The sequence below is a fragment of the Muntiacus reevesi genome, chromosome 3 (genome assembly GCF_963930625.1).
Source record: "Muntiacus reevesi chromosome 3, mMunRee1.1, whole genome shotgun sequence".
Taxonomy (NCBI): Eukaryota; Metazoa; Chordata; class Mammalia; order Artiodactyla; family Cervidae; genus Muntiacus; species Muntiacus reevesi.
The window spans coordinates 145,545,739-145,572,073 of record NC_089251.1 but is presented as its reverse complement, the minus strand read 5'-3'; the positions used below and the strand labels follow the sequence as shown (position 1 = coordinate 145,572,073).

Here is a 26,335-nt window from a genome sequence, read left to right as displayed (position 1 = left end):
TGTTTATTCTTCTAGAATAATTTTGGGAATCATTTTATTAAGCTGTAAATATTATATTGGAATATTCTGGGGATAGTACTGAATTTACACTCTACTAATTTAATGATCTAGAAGAAATGGCATTTTTGCAATGTACAGTCTTCTCATCTAAAAATAAAATTTTTCCCTCTTTACTATTTTCTTTTATAACTTAGAAGAGTTTTTGACTTTGTGTCATGTGGGCTCTACACTTTTCCTATTAACAATGTTCCTATTTCCTTAACACTTTTGTTGTAATTGTGAACAGCTTTTTTTTTCCTTAAGCATGCTTTTTGCTTTACTTTATGTATTTAAGAAAGCTAGCAATTTTTACGTTTATTTTGTAACTTACCAACTTTCTATTTTCTTATTTTTAAGGCTTTTTGATGATTCATCATATTAATAACAAATTATCCTTTTCTTTGCTAATATTTGTATTTATTTATATGAGCTATAATGGCTTTTTGGTGAGACTATTATGTCATATTTAAAACATGTAAAGTGTTTAGAATCTTTTACTGACTTTTTATAGCAAGATAAAGAATCATTATATGAATACATTTAAGAGTTAAGTTTAAAAATCTACCTTTCTCAGAAGGATTTGTGTATGTGGGCATGGTTTTAAATGATTCTGGAGGTCACTTTCAGGTCTCACAATTTTAAGAGAGAAATGCCTTCTGTTTTCTTACTGTCTTAAATAAGTGTTTTCTTCGTCAAGAAATAAAAGTTTACCAATACCTTAGAAAACTCTGAGTTCTATTTTTCCATAAGAGCACATTATAAAAAGCTTCTCTGTCAAGCAGACCAGTGTTGAATCCAAACTCTACAGTCACACATGTGACTTTAGTCAAGTTACACAATTTCTCTAGACCTCCCTTTCCTCACCTATAAAATGGAAATAATACAATGCAATGTAAAACACTAAAAAGATCAAATGAGATATAGGATTGTTGTCTGACATACAGCAGATAAGATTCTCAACAAATGATAGTCTAATCTCATCATGCTGGTCTTTCATGAAATCAAGATCAGCTTTTAATAGTTTGCCTCCTACCTGGGATTTTGCAGTAAGTGCAAGAGAATGGTAACCACCTGCCTCCAGATGGATAACTTCTTTACCATCCAGACATTTTACACACAATGGTTGAAGCCTTAAAAAAAAACATACACACATACACACAATCTCAGAGTAAGAAGTATTCTCAGCAAGAATCATGGACTTTCTCAAATTATAAATGTTTTCAAGTAAATATTTCCAAAAAAAATTAAAATAAAAATACTGGATTTATATTCAATCTACTTCTAAATATAAGTAATTTTAAATGGTTTCAATTTAATCTTTGTCTATTAATCACTAATTCATCACCATAATTCAGAATCTATTAAGAATCATAAAACAACTAAATGATCCATATGGCAGAGAGTATACTTTTTAATGAATTAGGTGCTTTCACTCTGCTAAGGAGAAAAGAGACATTTATATTAACTGGCTGTTTTAGATAATCATTCTATTTACACACTTAAATAAATATTTATTGCTAATATCAAAAGAATTTCTCTTAAAACAGTTTTTCCATGATATACATGAATAGACATGGTTTAATACAGTGGTTATAGTTATTTTGGCAGTAGCAGATAGACCTCTTTCAGGTTAAGAAAACTGCTGGTTCTTTTTTATAAGTTAAAAACGTGAACCATTCACATGTTCCAGTGACATGTAATCTTATCCCAACACCCCTTTCTGCATTCTAACATGAATAAACATCAAAGAAGAGATGGAAAACTATACCATGGATACTTCAGTCCTTTATTGTTAGGAACAAATTCAAGACTAAGAATGATTGGGGGGAGCAGGTGGTGTTTGTTTTGGTTTTTTATCAGAGTTAATGGTGTATAACAATCTAGAGCTAGAAGGGACCAGATTTCCTCCAGGAGGAAGTGGAGATTTGGAGACCTTCAAGGGAGAGAAGTTATTTGTTTAAACTAATGCCTAACAGTAAACACTGGCAGCACTCACCTGGGCAGAACATCGCCATGCCCCAGCTGTCCTTCCTTCCCCTTCCCCCAGGTCCACACCTCTGTTCTCAGAGAAGGCAGGAGCGCATCTGCTTCTCCACTGTATGTCGGGGTCAGGACCACCGTTCGAGTTTTCACCCGTGCTGCTTTCCTCAGGAGTCTGGGCGAGACTGAAAACAAACCAGAAATATCATGAGGGAACAGACAGATGAGAAGAAAGGTACCATTTTAATAAACTGTTGATTTTCAAGAAAATATACTAACATGATATTTGTGAAGCATATTCTATAGCTTTGCTGCAAAACGGGATTAAGTGAGTTTGGTAAATACTGCCTACTACATTCTTTCTTCCCGCCCCTGTGGAGATTCACACACACACGTATTAGCATGCTAAAGGTACGGACAAGTCCTGCAATTAAAAGCCATGTTTAAAGTTGTTTCGCCCTACCCCACTTCCAAGCATTTGGCCACAAAATTCTTTTCAGTACATTTTTTATATAGAATGGCTACATGACATCTTATGTAACTGGTATTCTAAAGAACAAGCTTAACAAAGTACTACACTAAGGCTAAGAAATATTTCTTCCATGTCAAAGCAAAATTAAAAGTAAAGCTTTTCCAAATGAAGGTCTTAAGTTCAAGCATGCTATAAATATTGTAACCAAAGATTTACTTTAGACATAAAGTGTTAAAGTTTCTAACTAAGAAAATGGTTATGAATGAGAAATACTAAAAAGCTTTTTGCATTTTGCCTGCAAACTTTATTTTATAGAGAACTTCATCTTTTAAAAAAGAATGCTGACATCTTTTAGTGTTCTAAAGGAGAAGGCACTGGCAACCCACTCCAGTACTCTTGCCTGGAAAATTCCATGGACGGAGGAGCCTGGTGGGCTGCAGTCCATGGGGTTACGAAGAGTCGGACACAACTGAGCGACTTCACTTTCATGCACTGGAAAAGGAAATGGCCACCCACTCCAGTGTTCTTGCCTAGAGAATTCCAAGGACGGGGGAGCCTGGTGGGCTGCCGTCTATGGGGTCGCGCAGAGTCAGACACGACTGAAGGGACTTAGCAGCAGTAGCAGCAGCAAATTATACCAAAGGCTGTTATAACACAGTGCAAATCTTGTACACCAATCTGGTGACAGACTGTTTTGAAGAAAATCATGAAGTGTCACTAAGTACAGACTCAGTCACTTGATCATTAAGGTGTGGGTCACAAAGAAAGTGATCATCACTGGCTAAGAATTACAATCTTTTCTGCTGAGTGTGCCACTAGCTTATACAAGGTTCATAAGCAGAAGCATGTATCATGAAAAAGTGAGGGTCTAAAGTTATTTCTAAAGCACAGTAATATGCAACTTTAAAAAATTAATTAATGAAATAAATTTTGATATTTGAATATGCTAACTTTAGTAATTAAGAAAGCAAATTTATTATAACACAATATGTGATGTCAGGAGCATCTTGGATTCACCAGAAGTCTGCTCACAAAAGCCAGTTGTTCCCTCACCTTGTGACAACAAGCCAGGGAGAGAGAGTCTTCGGCTGCCTCCCTCAGACTCTTCTTCTCTGATATCCACAAGACTTGAACTCTTCTTTCCTTGCATTGACTCCTGTTTGACCTGTTCTTCTCTGCTATCTTTCAGACCTTCTGGGCCTATGGAACTGCTGCCTGCCAGAGCTCCAGGCTCACAAGGGGCTGCACTGTAAAAGTTCATAACTTTCTTGAGAGACAAGGCCCCAGCTTCATACGTAGCGGCCACTCTCACACCAACTGCAGATGCGCAAGAGACCACCAGGCTGTTGAGGGCGGAAGTGCTTGTGGTCGGCGGGCTGTGAAGGTTAGGGATTGCTGCTTCCACAAGCGGCTAAAAAAACGCACATAAAACAGCATGTAAAAATACAATCCCTTACACAACAAATAATCAATAAAGAGAAAACATAATATCTACCACTATTCGCAAATATAAGACTCTAAAACAGGAGGTCTTCATCTTTAACCTAAAGGTATCCCTTCTTGATCATGTACTTAACACTTAACTTTATATGGAAGAGTACTCGAAATACAGTTCCTTATAAAAAGTACTTCCTTTTGTTTGAGTGGGATCTTATCATGGGATTTAAAAATAAGTTCCAGCTGCTTTATAAAATAAAACACAGTAGAGGGGAGAGGGAAGGGAAGGTATGAAAACAAAGCCTTTAACATGAGGCAATTGCCCTGGATAGAAGGCTGAAAAAGTGTAAGCTTTACTATTGATCACTACTAGGAAAAATTATACAGGTTTCTACTAAGAAATTATAAGAAAAAAATTCAATTTTAAGAAAATTCTATTTTAGGCTTTTCCTAAAATACTGTATAGACAGAAATTTATATAGGGCATACAAAGGCAGAGGAATAAGCTATGTCTCTAAATTATCAGCCCCCAAATTATGTTTTGGCGTTTATGCCCTCCTACTATCTCATCAGGAGTTATTTTCCATGATCCAGGCACAAGGTAAACTGAAAGATTACCTTTGCTCTCGTTACCAGTGAGTAATGTGGGAGGCTAATCATTAAACATTTGGCTCCAACGTGCTCAGTGTTATTCACAGCTGTATTAGAAAGCTAACTAAAGTTTTCTGGTATCGTAGTGAAAGATCAGTTAAAATTTACTCTGAGCTGTCAAGCACCGCTGCTTACTAAAAAAGATAAGCCTACTCACCCACACGAAAAGCTTTTGGTTTATGAGCACAGGTCACAGTGAAAATTTTGTTTCCTATGCTACCCAAATACCCCAGAGGTGTGGGTATGAGTACATGTGTGTATATGTGTGTGTGTATAATATTTCTTCATTCATCCTGAATTGCAAACCAAATCCCCCATTTTTAACACTGGCTTCTGCTTTTCTTACAGGAAATAATTCCTGTTCCCTGCACAGTGTCTGACATATAGTAGGCACTCAACACATTTGGTGAATTAAATACTAAATTCAGAAGTACCACTTCTGTGTGAGTCTTTAATTAAAATATCCAACGAAATAAACAAATAGACCATATAAAAAAAGTTAAATACAAAGTCTATCACTTCCTTGGTAACACAGTTCCCATGATAACATGTTCAGAAAAACTAGTTTCCACCCTCTATTTACAAACACTCATAGGTGGTGCTAGCTGGTAAAAACCCGCCTGCCAATGCCAAAGCAGGAGACTGAAGAAACGCAGGTTTGATTCCCGGGTTGGGAAGATCCCCTGGAGGAGGGCACGGTAACCCATTCCAGCACTTCTTGCCTGGAGAACCCTATGGACAGAGGAGCCTGGCGGGCCATAATCCATAGGGTCGCAAAGAGGCGGGCAGACTGAAGTCACATAAACAGCATGCATATGACAGAAGCTCCAACAGTATTAGGGGTGACTGGCTTAGGGAGGTCCTAGCGTCAGGCTCAGGAAAATTTAAAAAAAAAAACAACTCTACCTTATATAAACTTTAAACTATTGTCTTAATTTGCTCCTCTACTTAATTACATTTAACAATTCATAAAATAAATAAATAAAAACACATGCCCAGCAATTCTGACAAAAGACACAATTTTAGTAGTCCCAGTCAGTAAAATTCAATAATGAGACATGTGCGTCATTACCAAATACTTTGGCTTATTTCATAAATATGTGATATTCTTTCAGTTACATCTGGCCAGAAGAAGAAAAGATTCATCCTAGGCTCCATAAATTCCTAAGGGTTAGCTATGTGACTGAGACACTATTTACAAAGATGGGTGAGTTACCCTTAGCTACACACACACTGCTGAAACTAGCACAGGTAACCAAGGCTTTACATGTTTAACCAAATGACTGGGTCCAAAGAAAAGTGCAATTTCAATGACAATCTATTAATCAAATAAATAGTACAAAATAAACTTTTAACTTCAATTTTAACAAATCAGATGAATGACTTCTGATGTCAAAATCTAACTTTTTTATTAGCATGCACAAGTCCTGTTAAATTATTACTTTCACTTTGTTTAGACTTCCCTTTCTTTCTCCAAACAGCTTCTTAACTAAAAAAAAAAAAAAAAAAACAAATCAAATATCTACAAGGTTCAGGAAGTAGACTGAAATAAAGACTGTTTCTGAAAACACCTCTAAGCCACATTTCTATCTTGAGCCAGCAAACAGTAAGGAAGAATCAAGAGGCAAAGTGGTTTCAAAAACCTGAAAACAATGCCACAAGGTAGCTCTTTTATTTGAGTCTTAATCACTGACTCACCAGGGAAGTCCCTATGGTTAGATGTTTCTATTTAAATTTATTTTGGAAAAGCGAAAGCCTTCTACTAAGAGTAAAAAACCGAATAGCCTTTACAACAATTTGTTTGAAGCAGGGAGACACAGTTTACTATACGCCCCTGGTAAATAGCTTCTCTCCACTTATTACACGTTTTCCAACTAAAAATAGTTTAAACAAGTTGAAAAGAAAAATTAAAGCCTCCATCCAATGATGCCCAGTAAGGACCACTGATATAACTGAAAAGAATTCAAATATGTAATGCCAGTCTTTTAAGCCTGCGAGGGGTCCCTTGAGGTAGGGATCCCTACCACATAGCAAGCTTCCCTGATAAAGAAGGAAAGGATTTTTCTCTAGACCCTGAAGAGTGCTGCAAGTACAGATCAGAGAATTCTTTGTGAATACACAGTCATGTCAGATCAAACTTTTTTGGGAGCCCAACTTAGCCAGGGGGGAAAAGTACTTGCACAAGAAAAATGGGATTTTGCTACTTATAAAACAAGCCCAGTAATATCTTGCAACATCATAAAGGGCCGGAATTTGAACAAAAAGAGTAACTTTGAATCAATCTAGGGTTTTTCTGATCTAGGCTTGCATGCTGAGATAGAATTATAGTCAAACTAAAAAAATTAAAAATGATACCAACCCTTAGGTATTTAAAGTTTCTCAAGAAAAACTCAAGATGGTTCAACTCCAGAAACACCTTTACAAAATTTAGCAGGTACCTGAGATGGCATTGGCTTTTCACCGTTCTCGGAGTTTTCTCTTACTGAACGATCGGACAGTTTCTGCACATATTCATTTACTGCCTGACTGTCAGGGTATGATGGTAGACTTCTTGCAGAAGAAACTTCAGTTGTTCCCATGATATCTTGTGGGGAGGAAGTGGTCTGAACACTTGCGGTCTGAACATTTCCAACATTCAGTTCAGTAGCAGCAGGTGGCTCATTCTGCACAAGAGTGTTCTCAAACACTTCTCCCTGGCTGTCAAGGGTTTCAGAGGAGGGGCTGATGGTGGCGCTGGCCTGGATTTCTGCCTGGGATTCTGACAGTGTCACACCTAATGGACAACAGTGGCTGTCTGATATAATCACGTGGTCTTCCTTGTCAGTCATCGTAATTAAGAGCTGGCTGCACTGGTTGCATCTTTCGGGCACTGGCCTCAGATCCTGGGAAGGGAGGCACTGGACCAGTGCTAAGCTGTGGAAGGCACCACAAGCAACTTGGAGCACTACCCGCCCAGCGAGGTGTTCCACCTTCTGTGGCTTCGTCACCGGGAAGGTGGTGGTGATGAGACCCAACTGACAACCGGTACCCCATGCCCAGATCTCTCTGCTGAGGGACAATGCCAGAGTGTGCTCCTCACCACATGCCAACTGCAAGATCCTGACTGCTAACAAAGGACTGCTCTCAGAATCAGAAATGCTGACAGGCTTTGGCTCTGGAACATACGGCTGGTTAGCTACCGCACATTGGCCAGAAGAGTTCTCCCCCCACATGTACACCACACCACTGTCTGTGACTGCTCCAGTGTGGAAACTCCCTGTTGCCACGGTAACAACATACTGCCCAACCAGGGCATTCTCCAGAATGGGGCTGCTTGGACAAGTTTCTGCTGGCTCACTTCTCCAGGGGAGAGTCCCAAAGCTGTAGACCTCACCATCTGAGGGTTTAAAAACAAAACAAAACAGAAACAAAAAGTTAGTGAATTAACTAGACATTTTCTCAGCTAACCTTTAGTACCCTCTAGGTTTAACAAAATAGAATTTCTTTTTCCTTTTCTTATTTTTCCAGAGAACAGCTATAGAAATTTCGTTCAAGCACATAGAATCCCATACTTAGGAATCTTTTAACAAAGAACATCTTTGAACATTCAGAAATATGGTGACAATTTCTACAAACTGCAGGAGACAACTTCAAATGAAGGTGCTCCTCTTCTTCCGCCTCTTTCTATAAACTCCTAGAACCAATCATTACTAACAGCTCTCATCGTAGGCTATTATAGAAGTGGATTCCAAGTTCAAACACAGAACATTGATCATGATATGATCAGATAAAATAAGCAGAAGACAAAACAGACACATTCACTAATATCTACAATATTCACCACTAATGTTTAACAGAGCAGTAGATGAATATACAATGGCATAAAAAAATACTAGAGATTCACTTTGGCCAAAATTATGAAATCAGCTTTATATAACACCTCCAGGTTGGACTGAAAGCAGCAATATTAATAATACATGACTGTCTTCATGTTTTGTACTATACTATGCATAATTTTTAAATATTATATATAATATATATTGTGTACTAGACAGCCTTTCTGAGTTGCATTTAAAAAACACATCACAACAAAACAAAGTAAAACACAAATGAAGTCATTGACTAGGTGCTTTAGACTGAAGGGTAACTGGCCAGCCCTTTAGAAATAAAAAGGAACGCACCAGGGAGTTGGAGACATGAATGATGACAACCTATTTATGCTCACAAGTGCTATCAAGTCATAGTTTTACTGCAGGTACTGTAGGAATTTGGGGGCATGTATAAATGATCCATATTAGCTAAAAAATTTAAATGGGACAAAGATTTGGCCATGGATTTTAAAAAATATTAAACAAAGGCCACTATCCTTTCTTTCCTATATAACCAGGGACCTACCCATTTTTTTTTTTAATTAATAAAGAAATGAGTACTATTTTTCCTCCACAAGCAGCGATTCAGTCACTGATGGAAAAAATGCTTATTTTATCTCAGGCCTATGATACATGGCAGATACAATTATATACTCAAATTAACTCACTACAAGATCTATGTAAAGAAAAACACAACAGCAGCTTTTGTTAGGGAATTTCTAATTTGGATAGAGTACTGAGAAAATAAGCTCACTGGTTAAGAGCTTTCAAACTTTTCTTCCCAAGTGATACACCTATCAGACTTGTTTACCAATATCACACCATTCACCAAAACTTTCAATTGGTATTATTCCACTGGAATAATAGTCTCTCTAGAGAAAACTGCAAAGAAATGAATATTTAGACATCATTTAAAAATAGTATCCCACAAAAACAGTGAGTCAATGAGGTGTCCTCACTGAATTAGGAGCTAATGGCTAACTTGAATAGAGACAAAGAAGCTTGAAATCTCTAGTATTCAATCAACACTATTTCCTCACTTAGAAAAGAAAGTACTAGAGATGTCTGTGCCATTTCAAGTTACACACTTGTGTTGAGAGGAGACTTTCTGTTACTTTGACACTTAAACCAGAATACTGCTTACACATGAACATAGGTTATTTACATATTTTTTTAAGTTTTCCCTCAGTTTTCCCAGCCGTTTAGATTTGATTCTAGATGTTTAAAGATACCATGCTCATGAAGGATTCCTAAATAGCTTACTGAAGGGCTAAAATGACAACAGTAACAGAATTCCATTTATATATGCTTGAAAACTATAGATTTTGAAGCCCATAGTGTAGGTACTGAATATAGTTCACATTTAAAAAATAAGGCTTTTTCCAAATTTTGGCCTAATACAATAATAATGATAGTATTATGTATTATTATAATAAAAGTGACATAATAACAAAGAAATTAGAAAGAAATCTATGTTTACCCCATAAAACCACCAAGGTCAGCTTTAAGCTTTGTTTCCTAAAATTTGTCTTCCCTTAGTTCCTACAAGGAAAATACCAAAGCATTATTAAATACTTAACAAATGCTTATAGAGCAGAAATTTATAAACTAGGGGAGTTGATGACTGCCCTGACCCAAATCAAATTTACCATGACTGCGCTGGAAAAATGCCATCAAAATTAAAGGTAGCTCTCTATATAAATTATAGCCTAGGTTTCTGTTACAGATTTATAGACTGCATTATATTCTTATGAGCTGCCATTTATGCCTGAGAAAACCTGTACTAAGACAGTATAGCCAAGTGATTTTAAAAGCAGGCTTTGAAATCAGACTCTCTGGGTTCCCATCCTGACTCTGACCCTTTAAATAGCTGTGTGTGCTTGGGAAAATGATTTAACCTCCTTGACCTTCAGGTTCCTCATCTGTGAAGTGGGGATAATAACAGCAGCTACCTCATAAGGTGGTTGTCTGGACTCAATGAGATAATACATATAAAGTGCATAGCACAGTGCCTGGCACATATAATTGCTTAACAGACATTTGCTATTATTAGCATTATTATTCTGATACATTTAATGAACAAAGGTATAGCAACAGGATCTCTGAATACATAATCTTTCAAAAAATCTAATTTTTCATGTACTTATCACTACTAAAAAATTTCAGGTATAATTCTCCCTTTTATTCTAGCTAGGGAACATCTTAAATTTAAGAACTAATCTGATTTCTGATAAAGGGAGTAAGAACATATTTTGAACACAGAAAGAATACAAGCTCTAGCAAAGCCCACTCAGAGCCGCGGCCCACGGGGCTCAGCTGTCCTTGCGCTCAGACACGGCTCAGGGCCTCAGTGGGTGCTGGCTAAGCCGCCGTTCCCAGTACCTTCCGTCAGAAGCGCCCCGTGTCGCACTCCAAGGGCGGCGTGGAGGACAGTCTTTCCTCCCCAGCCTGGCAATCTCTCTGGTGCCACGGAACAGGACCCTGCCTGCCACACGTGCACCAGGCCTCTTTCTTTGGATCCTTCAGCCTCTGTGGAACTACAAACATCAAGAAAAATTGCTTAATTGTTTCTGTAGTTCAGAACTATACCTTTTGTCCTTAATATTGTCATGAAGATTTATACCTTTAACCAGTACATGGGTGACTGGGTCAAACAGGTTAGCACCTATTTTATGACTTGGTTATGACACAGAAGCAGAGGCAAAACATATTTATATTTATATTTATATGAGACCCTGAGGACAAATCCACAAATTACTTGTTTCTATCTAAGAAGCCAACAAAACCTGGGCTATTTTTTGAAGTTTTTTGATTGAGTAACATAAAATTTCAAAATTCTAACTTCTCAATACATTAACTCCTTAGCTATTAAAGTTACAACATATCCAAGGTTGGAGTCTTATTTTTATATTTTTTTAATTTGGTAGAAAAAGAAAAACAACAAATAGGTATCTGATGAGAAAGACAGGAGCAGTAGGGATCTTTATTTCATTTTATGCTGAATTAAAGCTCTGCAATTCCTATTTAAATTTTTGAGAGTTAAATTTATAACAGGTAAAATCCTTCATGCTTTACTCACATTTTAGCCAAAGAATTCTATCCATTTGATGACACTGGCTCAAAAATCATAAAACACACAACTGTGTAATAATGGTCATATCCTAACTGCCTCCCTTTCCAAGAAAAGGTCATATTAACATACTCTCGGTTTCCTTTATATAAAGTCTTCCTTTGTGTCACCACTGATGGGACATTTCTTTTTTCATAATCTTTTTTCTAGAACACTGATGCCAAAATTTTAATGATATTCAGAAACTTTCTTTGACTTCTTTATTTTGTATTACCTGGGATTTTCTCTATTTGTGCTAAATAATATTCCTATAAGTTGTAATTGGGTACATCCATGGTTTTATGAAAGGGAAGCCACAAACCTAACCCCTTTTTCAAAATATCATCCATGACAAGTTTTCTAAGGATAGAATTATAATTAACAAGGCTACTTTTTAAAAACTGAAATTATGTGAGGAAAAAATGGCTTCAAAAGCTTTACAATGATGAAATGAAGACATTTTGTACCTTTAGTAAGCATAAGAAAGGGACTACTAGCAACAAAGTGAACCACTAACAAGCTTTATTGTAATTATCTTTCTCTCTTTGCCAATCAACACAAATGTCGCTATTCCTACTTAGTAACCATCGAGAAGAAAATTAAACTGAAGAGAAGTTCCATCGAGAAGAAAATTAAACTGAAGAGAAGTTACACATAAGTGGAACTGTTTGCTGTGTTTTCCTAGAAAGGCAGAGGAGAAGGAAAAAATGGTTTTACCTTTTCTTCTTTGAGTCCATCGGTCAGTGGGAGCACTCCATCACCAAATCATTCTCTCCTTGCAAAAGGTAAAGACCTAAACAGCAAAATGCAGGTAAGCACAAAAAGCAGTAAAAAAAAAAACCCTTTGCTATTTTATCAGTCAGATTTTTCAAAAACAGAAAAAAAAAAAAAAAAAAAAAAAGGCAGCCCTCCAACAAGCGCACATTCACTGGGCAATAAATATGCAGCAAAACTATTTAAACTATTTCATATCCCGCCTGCCAAAGTCAAATCTCTAGACTGAGCCTGCCCACCAGTTTATTAAAAATGCCCGCTGAACGTCAAATGTAATTTCAAAGCGAGAAAAGAGTACCTATGACCTTGCTATACTCTGCCACGCAACAGACTTTCTTCGTTTGTTTTATTATAAAGAAGTGGAATCTGAAAACTCAGCGTGTTATGTATTCACTACATACACACTAAGGCTACTTTTTAAATACTTCTGGGACATATGTACACTGAAATACAAGTTAAATAAACAAGAATTGCTACAATCTCTCCAGTAATGTATCAGATTCAAGCAGTTTTAATTTACATTTTCCAGCGATGCCCACACACAAAATTACATCATTAGAACAAAGTTCTCCATTTACTGGAACCAGCAGCATTTCCCCCAAATCAATCTTAATTCAAAACCATAATCCAAAGGGCTGGAAGAAAGAAATCTGAATTTGAAAATATCACCTGTCATTTAATAGAAAAGAGTTACGTGAAAATAACAGTACGAATATCATGATCCATCATTTCAGCAACTCAAAAGTTTAATAAAGTTAGAGCTAGCAATAGGAACAGGCAGACAGAAATGCTCAATGCATTTCAACTTAGAAATTCACATTTTTAAGGGCACCAAAGCTTATGAAAATAAGGGCAATGGGGTTTTAGATGTGTGAGTGATAAAAATACTGCGGCCAAATTTATTATTGTCTTGCAAAAGGATATGGCATGATCACAATGCTCTGCAAACAGCCCACACCGGCAGGATAGATGTAAGATCCATCTGTTTACTCCAGGTTGCCTGTGAATTCTTACTGTTTCCCATCTGTATATCTGGAGGAAATTACTCTCTACCTAGTGCTTATTTTAGAAAGGTTCTGAATCATTCCAAGTCGGATGAAGGGTACCATGTAAATGAAAGATATATTTGAATAGATTTAGCCGATTCATTGGAAGAGACCCTAATGCTGGGAAAGATTGAAGGCGGGAGGAGAAGGGGACAACAGAGGACGAGATGGATGGATGGCATCACCAACTCAATGGACATGAGTTTGAGCAAACTCTGAGAGATAGTGAAGGACAAAGAAGCCTGACGTGCTGCAGTCTATAGGGTTACAAAGAATCGGACACGACTTAGTGACTGAACAACATTTAATAAATATGATTACTAAGTGGTACTATGCTTTGTGTGTGACAGTAATTACCTTTTAGTAAAAGGTACAGTTCACAGCATACAGAAAAGTTCTGAGGACAGGTCTAACCTTTGCTTGTCTATCAGAGATCACAAGTAACTGGTCCCTTGATACAGGTGAAATAGTGCCCTGGAAGAAACCAGAGAACTCCGGGAGGGCACGGCAGTGCACAAACACACTTCATGCAACTGACTCCCTGCCTCTGGGCTGAACTGTGTCCCACTGCCTGGCAATCAAAACCATGGAGAATCTTTTGGTAAAGTGACTAAAGCAGCCAACATTTCTTCCCTTCTGATGTCCTTTTTATGAATACAGGGCTTTCTTAAAGTAGATTACTCCTTATGTGATATGATTTCTCACCAATAATCACTTTTTCAAATCCAAATGAAATTAAAACTCTACAAACTGTTTTGCAACATCCCTTTGTTACTTTCTATCTACGGTAGGGAGGATAATGATCCCCAAGATGTCCATGTGTCCTAATGCCCAGAACCTGGGAATGTGTTAGGTTACACGGCAAAGGAGAAGTAAAGCTGCTAACCAGCTGGTTTTAAGTTGGGGAGATGATTCTATTAATAGCTATCCAGGAGGACTCGGTATAATCACAGAGTCCTTAAAAATGGGAAAGGGGGGTAAAGGAGAGTTCGAGAAAGAGATATGATGATGCAAACAGGGTAGAGAGCTGCTAAACTGCTGGCTTTGAAGATGGAAGGGAACAGCCATAAGCCAAGGAACATAGGTGGCCTCTAGGAGCTGAAACGGGCAAGGGAATGGATTCTTTCCTAGAGCCTCCAGAAAAAAAATGCTGCCCCGATGATATACTGAAACCCAGAGAGACCTGAATCTGACTTTTAACCTAAAGAGCTGTAAGATAATAAGTTAGTGTAATTTTGGCCACTAAATTTGTAGGAATGCTATAAGCAGCAACCAAACGCTAGTATACTATTTCACAGACATCTTTATCAATATTTATAGATCTAATTTTGTTAATGGTGTTTAATATACTTCTAAGAAGATATGCCCACCTGAAATATAAATATGGCAATGAGAAAAAAGGAAATGACTGCTAAGGAAACATAACTAAAAAGGAATATTACAGCTAAAATGTGGAAAGCTTATAAAAGTTTTACCTTACATACTTAAAATATGTAGCATTTACCAAATCCAGTTAACCTAGCTTTCTTCCTCAACTATGTATCCAAACAAGAAAAATAAATTTAAAAATTTTGCTTTCCTAATATTTTTATAATACCCCTCTCTGGGAAATCTATAAGACTTGCCTCAATCATTCAAATAGCATTTAGACTTGCTTATGTTCTTCCACTGTTTAACATTTTCAATTGTTATAAAACTGCCTAATTATGAGGCTTCTTCTGAGGATATTTCTCCCCAGGTGAGTCAGGATCCCTGCACTCTGCTTTTCTTCTGTTAGAGTAACTTTCTCTCCAGCCTTTATTATATTAACTAGCTCTGACCCAGAAGCTCTGTGATATTAACAGACTCAGATAATGTGGGGTCCCCTCTTTTACTTCACCTGTCCTTCAGACACCAATGGCATCTCTAAAAGAAGCAAAATAGACTCTGGCATCCTCTCCAACTACTAAGTACTATGAGCCTCAGAAGAAAGCTACATTCAGTTTAAATATACCCCTGAACATTTCAAATGATCTCCTTCACAGTGAAATGTAAAGTAATCAAACTCTCAGATGACCTTTTAAAACAAAAAGCAAATTTTGGTTCTTAATGAATTGATTTCACTGTTAGATCCCAGTGGACACACAACCTCCTGTTACATTTGACAGAGAGATAAGCTAACTTGTACATGCAGAGGATATGGTTTTAGTACCATTATCTGGCAGTGACTAAAAAAAAATTCTGGGTCTAGATGTTCTAATTATCACTAGAAAGAAGAGCTGCAAACTATCTACAGGTCCATGATACCATAACCAGAAATCCAAAGTCCAAAAAACTCCGAAAACTAAAAGCTTTTTTCATTTATGTCTTCTGGTGGTAAAATTTAATCTGACCTGAACTCACCCAAGAGCAAAACCTGACCAAAACTAACGTGAGGCTATTTAGTTTTTGCCCTTTAGTGTACATCTTTATAAGTTTTGTCATAGAAGTATTAATATAATTGTAGGGTGGTATCAAAAGCCCCATAGGAAGTGTTATATATGGTTTATATATCTTAGTCCAAAGATCAGAAAAACTCTGAATTTCAAAACACATCTTGCAAGTAAGGGTTTACAAGTAAGGGTTACAAGTAAGGGACTGGGAACCTGTATTCTAAAACTATCATTTTGGTAGGCATCCTCAACTTTTTAATGGCAATGATTTACATCACTCATTTCAAAAGTTTTAAGTCAGTTTCATGGTGAACATAGTCACATACAGTGCCCAAATGAGTTTTGTAAGGAATACCCTCCCTGAAAATACTCTCTTGCCTCATCTGAGTGGAGGAGGAAGCCTGGGCTCTTTAATTTCACACAAGACTACCCGTTTGGTGGAAAGAGGTAAATGGTGAGAGGGGCTGTGTCCTAGAACAACCAGGACTTAGTGATGCAACAGATACAAGTGGGAGATAAAGAAGAAGGAGGGATCAAAAATGACCTCTGACTTCTGCCTTGAGCAACTGTGTAGTGGTACCATTTACTGAAATGAGGAAAAGTGAGGGGACAGGATTCTGAAGTAAGGAGGTAAGATTCTGGTTAGACAAGATTTTTTTTTTTTTTTTTTTTTGGTAAGTTCAAGGTGCCTGTGAGAAATCCAAGAGTACATATCAAGTGAGCAGCTGAATATATGAGTATGGTGTTCAGAAGAAAGGTCTTAACTACTGATATAAACTTGGGAAGCATATGGACAATATCTGAGATCAAGACAATGGATGGTGACAGAGGAATACACACAAAAGGAAGGGAAGGCACAGAATCAAGCTGTGAGATGCCTGGACAGACTGAGCAATGGGCAAAGGCTGAGACGGGAAGTGGCCTGAGAGGCAGAGGAAACATGAGCCTGAGGTGGGCACACGAAGCAAAGCCGAAAATGCTTCCAGCAGGAAGGACTGCTCAGCACAGCTGGGGTCTCAGCTGGGGACTGAAAACCAGATTGGAGCAGCCTGACTGTAAGTGGGAGGTGAGGACATGAAAATAAAGTTGGTGCAAATGATTCTTTTAAAAAAATGTTGAAATGGCAAATAGAAAGGAGCAGTCGCTGGCGAGAAACATGAAGATCAAGAGCGTATTTTGGGGAAGCAGGGTCAGATGAGAGAGAGGTGAACACGTCTGCAGGATGATGACACTGATCCTAGATAGAAGGGGGACAAGGACAGAGGGCAAAACCAAAAACTCTGGACAAAGCGGGACAGGAGAGCATTCAGAACACACAGGCTGTGGGACTGACCTTTCATGAGAGGAAGGGTCTACATTTCAAGAAGGAACAAAAAGGCAGGATAAACACAGGAGGATCACAGATTCCGTGGTGGGAGGCTAAGAGCCCCACGGGATAGCACCTGTGACTAGGACTTCACCGTATGTGTGCTGTGCTTTCCAATCTCACACCTGGCTCCATTCATTCCATCTCTCAACTTTATTTTGCCACATTTACAAAGTTCTGTAAACTGCCTTTTAGGAACAAAGTAGAATATAAATAAACATATTAAATATGGAACAGAAATATGTCAATGAACTATTATCCCCAATGCAAAGAGAAAATTAAATTCTATGTATTCCCATCTAGTAAACTTTATTCTCTGGACAAAGTCCATTTGCCTTAATCATTTAGTCAAAGTTAGTACACTAACTTTAAAATGCTTAAATTTCAACAACTAAAACCATATGTATTTTTCTTACCTACTATACTTCAGGTAAGGAACCAATATAAACTTCCATGGGAACCCAAAACACCGTATGTTCTATTATATCCCAGCTGCTTAAAACAGCCCTGATATACAAGTACTCAATAAATACCTGTAGACAAACTGTGCCGTGCTATGCTTAGGCGTTCAGTCATTTCCGAATCTTTTCGACCCCAAGGACTGGCCTGCCAGGTTCCTCTGTCCATAGGGATTCTCTAGGCAAGAATACTGAAGTGGGTTGCCATGCCCTCCTCCAGGGGATCTTCCCAACCCAGGGATCAAACCGATGTCTCTTACATCTGCACTGGCAGGCAGGTTCTTTATCACTATCATCACATGGGAGCTGACCACCCCTTAAATCCTGACCCAGAGTTCAGGAAATCAGTAAATTAATGCATATAAATAAAGTCAGTAGGATGGCCTAGAAAGTACTTACTACTTATAATGCTGTTACTAATGGCATAATGCACTTACTAAGTCATTGATTCAAAATATATTATAAATTCCGGGAGGTCAGAAACCATGACTTATTTATCGGTAAGCTCTTGTATCCATAGTAACCATTAGGTGCAAGCTGGCTACACATAAGAGTACCCAGTGGAAGACAACCCTTGATCTTAAGTTCCTGTCCACAGACTTTCAAATGATTAGAAAGTTTCTATGCTTATATATAATTAAAAGTCAGTTTTAGACACAGAAGGGAAGTACCTTCTCATAATAAAAACCTTCATCCATAATTTGCTAATGATCTTCCTAACAAGGAAGATGCTTTTCTTTCACGCCACTTCACAGATGTCAGATAACCCAGGAGAGAACAGTCCCTTTCTCCTTAGCACATGGAGACTTTCTGGTGTAATCAGGAACATTAAGGCTTCATAGTTTCTCTGTTTTTACTTATTTTTATTTTTTTTATAGCCTGCTAATCTCACCCTGGGGGCTTCCCTGGAGGCTCGGTGGTAAAAAAAAATCTGCCTGCCCAATGCAGGAGACACAGGTTCCCCTATAGATGGAAATGGCAACCCACTCCAGTATCCTTGCCTGGGAAAAACCATGGACAGAGAAGTCTGGCAGGCTGCAGTCCATGGGGTTGTAAAAAAGTCCTACATGACTTAGTGACAAAACAACAACAAATCTTACCCTGAAACCTACTAAAACTGTATTCTTCTGACTGTGCAGAATCTTCTAAAATGGATATTGCTCATGGGAGGGGGGGAAACATGGTAAAATAATATCCTGCAATACCCACTTTGTTCTTTTTTGCACCCACTGCATACCTCTTTCAGAGAAGGCAATGGCACCCCACTCCAATACTCTTGTCTGGAAAATCCCATGGACAGAGGAGCCTGGTAGGCTGCAGTCCATGGGGTCATGAAGAGTCAGACACGACTGAGCGACTTCACTTTCACTTTTCACTTTCATGCACTGGAGAAGGAAATGGCAACCCACTCCAGTGTTCTTACCTGGAGAATCCCAGGGACAGCAGAGCCTGGTGGGCTGCCATCTATGGGGCCGCACAGAGTCAGACACGACTGACGCGAATTAGCAGCAGCATACCTCTTTGAAATGCATTTGCTAGAAATACTAAAATTCCCATGCAACATTCTGATAAGTATTATAATTCAGCAACTGAATCTCAAATTCCCAGGTACTGCAACCATTTATGCCTATTATTACTTGACAGTGTATAACTTATGATATAAATTATTTATATATAGAAATTTACTTATATTATATACTTATATATAATTATTATTTATTCCTTTAATAGTTTGCTACTATTCTTTCATTAAAATGGCTGCTTTTAAAAAAAAAAAAGGCATTACAGAAACATAGTTCAAAGTATGTTGACTTATTTCTTATTTTACCGATCAATAATATCCAGTGCTTAAGGTCAAAAAGAGGCCACAAAACAGGGAGTACACATGCCAAAATATACTGTTCTGGAGACATATCTCACTTAGAGTATTTTGAAAGTGCTAATTACAGGTATCTTGATTAGGCCTGAAAATATTCTTTTTAAACTTATGAGCTATATTAGGGATCAGCTACTAAATTGACTATTCATAACTCAGCCATTTAATACATTATCATCATGTTTACTTATTAATACCTGTAGAAAGAGAATTATTTTGTTTGAGCAATAACTAGGACACTTGCATTCACAGTATAAAACTTAGGATTACTACACTGTAATGAAATTTAACCAATGCAAACTTGAAGAAAAGTAAATGCTAATGACTATATGATATCAACAGTAACTTTGTATCTGAGTCACTGTCCAAATTCCTTTCAGGACTTTAGGATACAATGCACTCCCCTACACTCTGAGAATTCACCATCATGTACTTCTCAAGGGTTTTGAGAACTTGAATTCCCCTGCAGCCTCTTACGAAGGATCACTCTGTATATCCTAAGGAAAGCATTTCTCCCAAGAGTTCAGGTCAAACAGCAAAATAAAATTGAATAAATAATTGGTCTGGCTCCTTTCTTTAAAAAGTTTTACACAGTGGCTCTGCACTGGCACATTCTTTTCCTGCTGCAGGGAGAGAAGCTACAAAGTAAAATAAAGAGAGCCTATCTGAAGAGAGCCCAATTATAAGAAAAAATTATAAGGTTCTAGTTTTACAAACTCTCTTGACCATATACAAGTCTTTAAAAATACAAATCCATGCACCTATCATTCCATTTTATATTTTAACACATTTTCATATCTGCTTCAGCTCTCTTTAAAACAGAAGAAAAAATTATACAGAGATCTGAAGGAGTTCTATCCAAACCTTTCTTCTCCAGGGTTACCCACTATTCCTAAAGTTAATATGTCTTATTTCCATGTATATTCTTATACGTTTATGTACTCTCGCTAGATACACACATAACAGTATATGTTACATTGTTTTAAAACTCTACACAGTTGCATAATACTGTGTGCATCTATCCTTTGGCAATTTGTTTTTTTTTTTTTACTCAATATTATGTATTTGAGATGTATCCATGTTGATAAGAAAAGATGTAATTCACTCATTTTTACCAGGGGATAGTATTTCATTGCATGAATAAGCCATAGTTTATCCATTTCCCTACAAAAGTACAGCTGGATTGTTCTACTTATTGTTATTTTTTAAGAACTGCTATCATCATCTTTGTTAGATGTTTGCTTAGGAAATTGCCCCTAGTTAAGAATTCAGCTCAACAAAAATTCAGGTTGTGGAAGAAAATAACCCTAGAATGAAAAACCCACCCATATCACACTGACCCGGTCTTTTATCCATAGGAGTTGAGAAAGCTACATTTTCTTCAAAACAAAAAACTCTACAATAAGAGTAAGTCTGCAAGATCTGCACTCCCCCGCAAAGTACTCATTACCTTGCTGATTTGAATATTTGTGCTCTATCCACATGGATCAATTAATTCACCTATCTAACCAATTGCTCATCTGTTCTATCAATTGTGTGATATAGGCAAATATAAGGACAAACTGTGAAGATAGCACCATTACATCTATAGAGGAATGGCAGGTGGGGATAGAAAAATAAATGCAGTGCTAAAAAGAATCAAGTCCAAGTTGGCTGCTTTAATTTGTGGTCCTCATGCATGTTCTTAAGGACTGATATCCTGTTAAACCTACTGCTTTCATATAACTGATGACTGAATTACCTGGTCATCAATGAAGCATTAAAAGAAAAAATTGCTAAAAAATAAAACTAAGACTACCAGAATTACGTATATCCCTAACACAACCAAGAATATATGGTAGGTTTAATTTCACAAAGTAAAATCCTCACAGCATTCCCCTGAGTGTCTGAGAAAAGGGCTCAACCTCACACTTTATTAAAGCAAGACTTCTTTTACACCAACTCAAAAACCACCACTTGTTACTTCCTTCATAGTTTTTCAACTCACTCCTTACCTTGTCTCATGTTATCAAGAATTACAAAAGGTTTTTACAAGTCAAGTCATATTCTTAGGAAATACTTTTAGAATGGACCTAGCAATACTACATTAAACCCATGCTTTTCATGAAGAGGTAGAGGATAGTACTTTTTCCAGCTAATTATATGAAAAAAATCAGTTTTCAGTGAGGTTCATATCATACCTTTTGCTTTTTTAACAGTCAAAATGTCCAAAGTAAGTCAATGATGACCTAAATTCTGTAAGGCTGAAATCTGGAGAGAAGGGATTCCAGTTCACATTATACGAATCAATTTTAAAAATAAGGGGCTTACATAATGCCACTCAAATTTTCCCTCTCAAATTACTTGCTTGGTACTTTATTTTCTGCATCATTATCTTTTCAAGTTTTAATAATGTGAAACAGTTTTTAACATTTCTCCTTATAACTATGAATCTTACATCTGCCAATACTAGTCACAGTTTGCAAACTAAGTAATTAATTTAAACTAGGTATAGATTCCATCAGCACTTTCCCCGTTAAAAAGCTCTAATGGAACACCAAAGTTACTACAGACCAACTTGAAATCATATTTTCTCTAAATATACCCCTGCATCATAAAACTATCTGGAAACTAACGCTTGATATTAAAAATTATAGTTCTTTTCTAAAAAAAAAAATTCAGTTATCTTTCACATCATTTAGAAAACAGTAAGTAAGTGGGTCATGGTATAGTGGAAAAGAAAATGACATAAAATGGCTAATATGTATTGAATATTTACATACAATGCCAAGTTCAGTAAAGAAGAAAAAAAAATACAATACGTGAACCATTACATGTAAAGGTACTGTTACGAAGAAAGTATTTTTATACCCAGTTTAAAGATAAGGATATTCAGCAGATGAGTAACTTGCCCAAACTCAAAGACGTAAGTTGTTGGGACTCCAGGTACGCCCAGATCTAAAGCCTAGGATCTTCACCATTATGCTTGTATTATTAAGATTAAAATACTGTAATCTACTGCAAAAACAAATTTTCCACTCTTTTAAATTCTTAAAGTATTCACTAACTCAGAGGTCAAGTGGCCACTCCAAATTATCCCTATCTATGATAAACTGAAAAGATACTGGACCAACAGGTTTGCTGAATTTCTGTACTTGTTCAAAATAAACACACATCACACAATTTTTTTTTAAAGCCTTTTAAAGAACATTTACAGCCACCAACAAATCCAGAAAGCAGCAGACTAAGAAAGAGCGTTTGTTATTGTCATTGTTCAGTCGCCCAGTCGTGTCCAACTCTTTGCGACCCCATGGACTGCAGCACGCTACGCCTCCCTGAGCCTTACCATCTCCCGAAATTTGCCCAAGTTCATGTCCATTGCATCGGTGATGCCATGGACAAATGGTAAGCGTGTATTCAACAGTTATTTCCTTTTCCATTCTAAATCCAAAAGAGAATACTGTACTTGGATAAGCCACTTCAGCCCGTGTGTTTTCCCTCTTCCCTCATCAACAAAGCCCTAAGCAATACACCACCACTTTAGCCAAACATACACGGAGGACCAACACCAGCGTTAGGACCATTTCCTCACGAAAACCCATGTGTTATTTTCCTGCCTTCACTTGTCAAAAGAACTTACCACCCTCTGCTGGATCACTTGACAAGCCAAAGGACTAACCTAAACTCCTAATTCTTAATATCACAGTCATTTTCTTTTTCCACGACCGCCTTTTCTAGTCAGCGAAACCCTTGGTCCACTGTCCACCGCGAGCTGCATCCAGGGGCAACCCCTCCCGGGACACTCACCAAGGTTCGCGGCCAGGGACCCGAGTTTATCTGGTCGGCGCCAAGAGTGGGGCATTCAATAAATCCTCCGGAATGAATGGCTGGAAGGCAGCGTGGGTGGAGGCGGGAAGGGGGGACGCAAAGAATTTCAGGAGGCTGAGGTCTCCGCAGTGGCGCGCCGTCTGAGGAGGGAGGAACCGGGGCGACTGGGAGAACCTGGGGCCGTTGGGTGCTCCTCGACAGGCAGGCGCAGCGGGTCGGACGCTGACTTGGGAAGACGGGGGCGCCGTCTCCGCGGATCCCCGCAGAGCGCTCCTGGGCCTCGGCCTGCCGCCTCCGCCTTTCTCTCGGACCCCGGCCGCCCTCACGCTGGAGGCCCCGGCCGGTCAGCCTTCCGAAGCCACGGGCCAAGCCGGGCCCCGCGCTCGCTCACCTGACGCTCCACCCGCGGCACCGCGGTCTGCATCCGGCGCGAGCCCAGCAGCTCGGCGGGCCGTGAGATCAGCTGATTCACGGGGGGCGGGGCTTCTCGGCTGGGGCTGGGCGGCCTGCGAGTCTGCCGGCGGGAGATCACCCTCCAAGGAGGTGGGGTCAGATGCCAACGGCGTCTGGTAGGGATCAAAATTACTCAAGGGGCGGTGGGCACCGCGGGCAACGTCCCCGGGGGTACTCGTCTCTCCCTTAAGGCCAGGCAGAACCACCCCTCCTGAGAGGCACTTGGGCAGTGACGTAACGTGGCGTCGCCGCAGCCTAACTACCCGAGCGCTTCCATGGTGACAGACGACTAGGAGGGTGGTCGGGAGCCGTGGTCATTTTGTTGCTACCTCAAACTGCTCAAGTCCGAAGGGTAAGCGCTACATTTGAAGGCGAAGAGGCTAAAATGCGAAATGTATTCAGACTGCTTTGATGGACTGTACCTACCCTAACGGGAGCCGCTTGCTCCCGCGAGAATGACGTCATCGCCATGCGGCGTGGGTGGACGCTAGTGTTCTTACTGTGTTTATGCTGTTATTTATTTAGACTCCAAAGGATGGAGTCTGGTCGGAGGGAATGAGTTGGTCTCTCTTATGATTCCCACTGGGCTCTCCAGTGTACAGTCTTAGTAAAGCCAGTCTGTTTGCCCAGCACACATTTTCACGACCGTCTGCTTCTTGCAGTCACCACCCCACCACGACTCAACTCGAGCCCCCTAAGTCCCCTCGTGAAGATTTTCCGGAGACGCCACTCTTGGCAGAGAGTGGATGCAAACTCTACGGCTAGACAGTGTGCCATCGCTGGACCTGCAAACCTGTATTCAGACTATCAGCGAGAGATGTGCAATCAGGGTCTCACCGTCCTGTGCATAAATGGTCTGTTGCGTTCACCAGCATCTTCAACTCAGTGACCTCCTTGATCCTCCATCACCTGCAAAACCGTTCAGTTCAATTCAGTTCAGTCGCTCAGTCGTGTCCGACTCTGCGACCCCATGAATCACAGCACGCCAGGCTGTCCATCACCAACTCCGGGAATCCACCCAAACTCATGTCCATCGAGTCGGTGATGCCATCCAGCCATCTCATCCTCTGTCGTCCCCTTCTCCTCCTGCCCCCAATCCCTCCCAGCATCAGGGTCTCTTCCAATGAGTCAACTCTTCGCAAAACCGTTAGCCTGCAACAATTCAATCAAGCTTGTACACTCTTGCAGCAGTACTGGAAAAAACATAACCCTGAGGATTCGTACCGCTGCGAAGCAAGGGTGTCCAACTTCAGTCAGGACTACCATGTGGCCGGGCAACCTTGGTGAGTCCCAAACTGTCCTTAATATATTGCTACTCAGAATTTCTCCTGTCCCTATCTCCTGCTATTCCCAATCGTCACACTCTGTTAAGTTCTTACTGAGCTCTACCACCTACCCTTGCTGGTGCAAATTTTAAAAAATAAAAAAAGTTTGCTTCCTACATTTCTGAGGAAACTGAGACCAGTAAGGATGAATTTCCTTAGCTCCCAACTGCTACCTTTACAAAGACTACCTGCAGCCCCAGCCTTCCTTTCCTTCTCTTTCTCCTTAGAAGTGTTTTGTCCTCTCAAGGTTAATCCCTTCCAATCCCCTTAGAGGCTTGCTCGGTTACTTATCGCTTCCCTTTTGTGTATTTTCAATCTCCCTGTCCCTTGTTACCTTTATTCTTAAAGATATAAGTCTGCTCCTGCATATTCATCTTTAAATTCTTTTTCCTTTGTCCTCTGTTTTTACTTTCTGACCCCTCAATCTTCATCCCAATCTGCAGTCTCTACTTTTTCAGGTCTAATGAAATCAGTAATTGCCTTCTAATTTTGAAAACTAAAGATACAGTCAAAGAATGGAACCATTTTATGCAACCATTTGAAAGAAAGAAAATGTTTTGTATGTACTGATGTGGAATGTTCTGGAAGTTAGGTTAAGAGAAAAAATGCTAGAGGCTGAATCATGTGAATTGTATTCTACTAATTGCATATATTAGAAGAGAGAGAGAGAGGATAAATATCCATGTCTTTGTATAATCATATTTTGGCTTTTAAAGGATGCATTAAGGTGACTGACACTGGGGAGGAGAATTGGGAACAAAGGTAGGGAAAAAACTCACTTTTCACTCTATGCCATTTCGCATTGTTTGAACTTGTAACTTTACAAATGTAGATTAAATATGCTTTTTTAAGCTTATTTTTAAAGCTTTTAAATCTAAAAAAAAAAAAAGTATAATTTTCATTCTTATCTTCCTTTCCCTCTTTTCTTAACTTCTGGGACACATTCCTTCTGGGCTTTTCTCCTACCTCTTAGACCTTTCCTTTACCTTTTCAGACTCTCACTTGTCCCTTAAGTACATGGACTAAGTAAATATTTGTTGTACATGTATTCTGTGCCAGGCACTGCTCTAGGCACTAAAGAGTCAATGAACAAACAGGTGAGTCCCTCCCCTCATGGAGCTTGCACTCTGTGGTGTGGAAGACAGTTTCCAGCGGTGGCAGCCATCAGTTCCTCCCTTCGTGTATACAAATGCCACTCTTGACATCAAGAAATGGAGTCTGTTTTCTCTTCCCCTGAATATGGGCTAGGCTTGTGTTTTCTTCCCCAACTAATGTGACAGAAA

General features: G+C 38.9%; 1 protein-coding gene across 3 annotated transcripts in view; it reads right to left on the bottom strand.

Annotated features, from left to right (window-relative positions):
- The window catches only part of ALS2 (alsin Rho guanine nucleotide exchange factor ALS2), a 58,816-nt gene extending 34,999 nt beyond the window's left edge, over positions 1-23,817 (bottom strand). For 2 of the 3 annotated variants that reach the window (XM_065930816.1, XM_065930817.1), the window contains exons 1-7: positions 23,254-23,796; positions 12,254-12,329; positions 10,810-10,964; positions 7,018-7,955; positions 3,545-3,902; positions 2,036-2,204; positions 1,073-1,169 (exon numbers count right to left, since the gene is read on the bottom strand). In XM_065930816.1, the coding sequence (XP_065786888.1) occupies positions 1,073-1,169; positions 2,036-2,204; positions 3,545-3,902; positions 7,018-7,955; positions 10,810-10,964; positions 12,254-12,273 (1,737 nt within the window). In that variant the 5' untranslated portion in view covers positions 12,274-12,329; positions 23,254-23,796. Of the gene's footprint in view, positions 1-1,072; positions 1,170-2,035; positions 2,205-3,544; positions 3,903-7,017; positions 7,956-10,809; positions 10,965-12,253; positions 12,330-23,253 lie in introns of all 3 variants that reach the window. The other variant, XR_010662437.1, reaches the window with a different exon arrangement.
- Between the last annotated feature and the right edge of the window lie 2,518 nt (positions 23,818-26,335).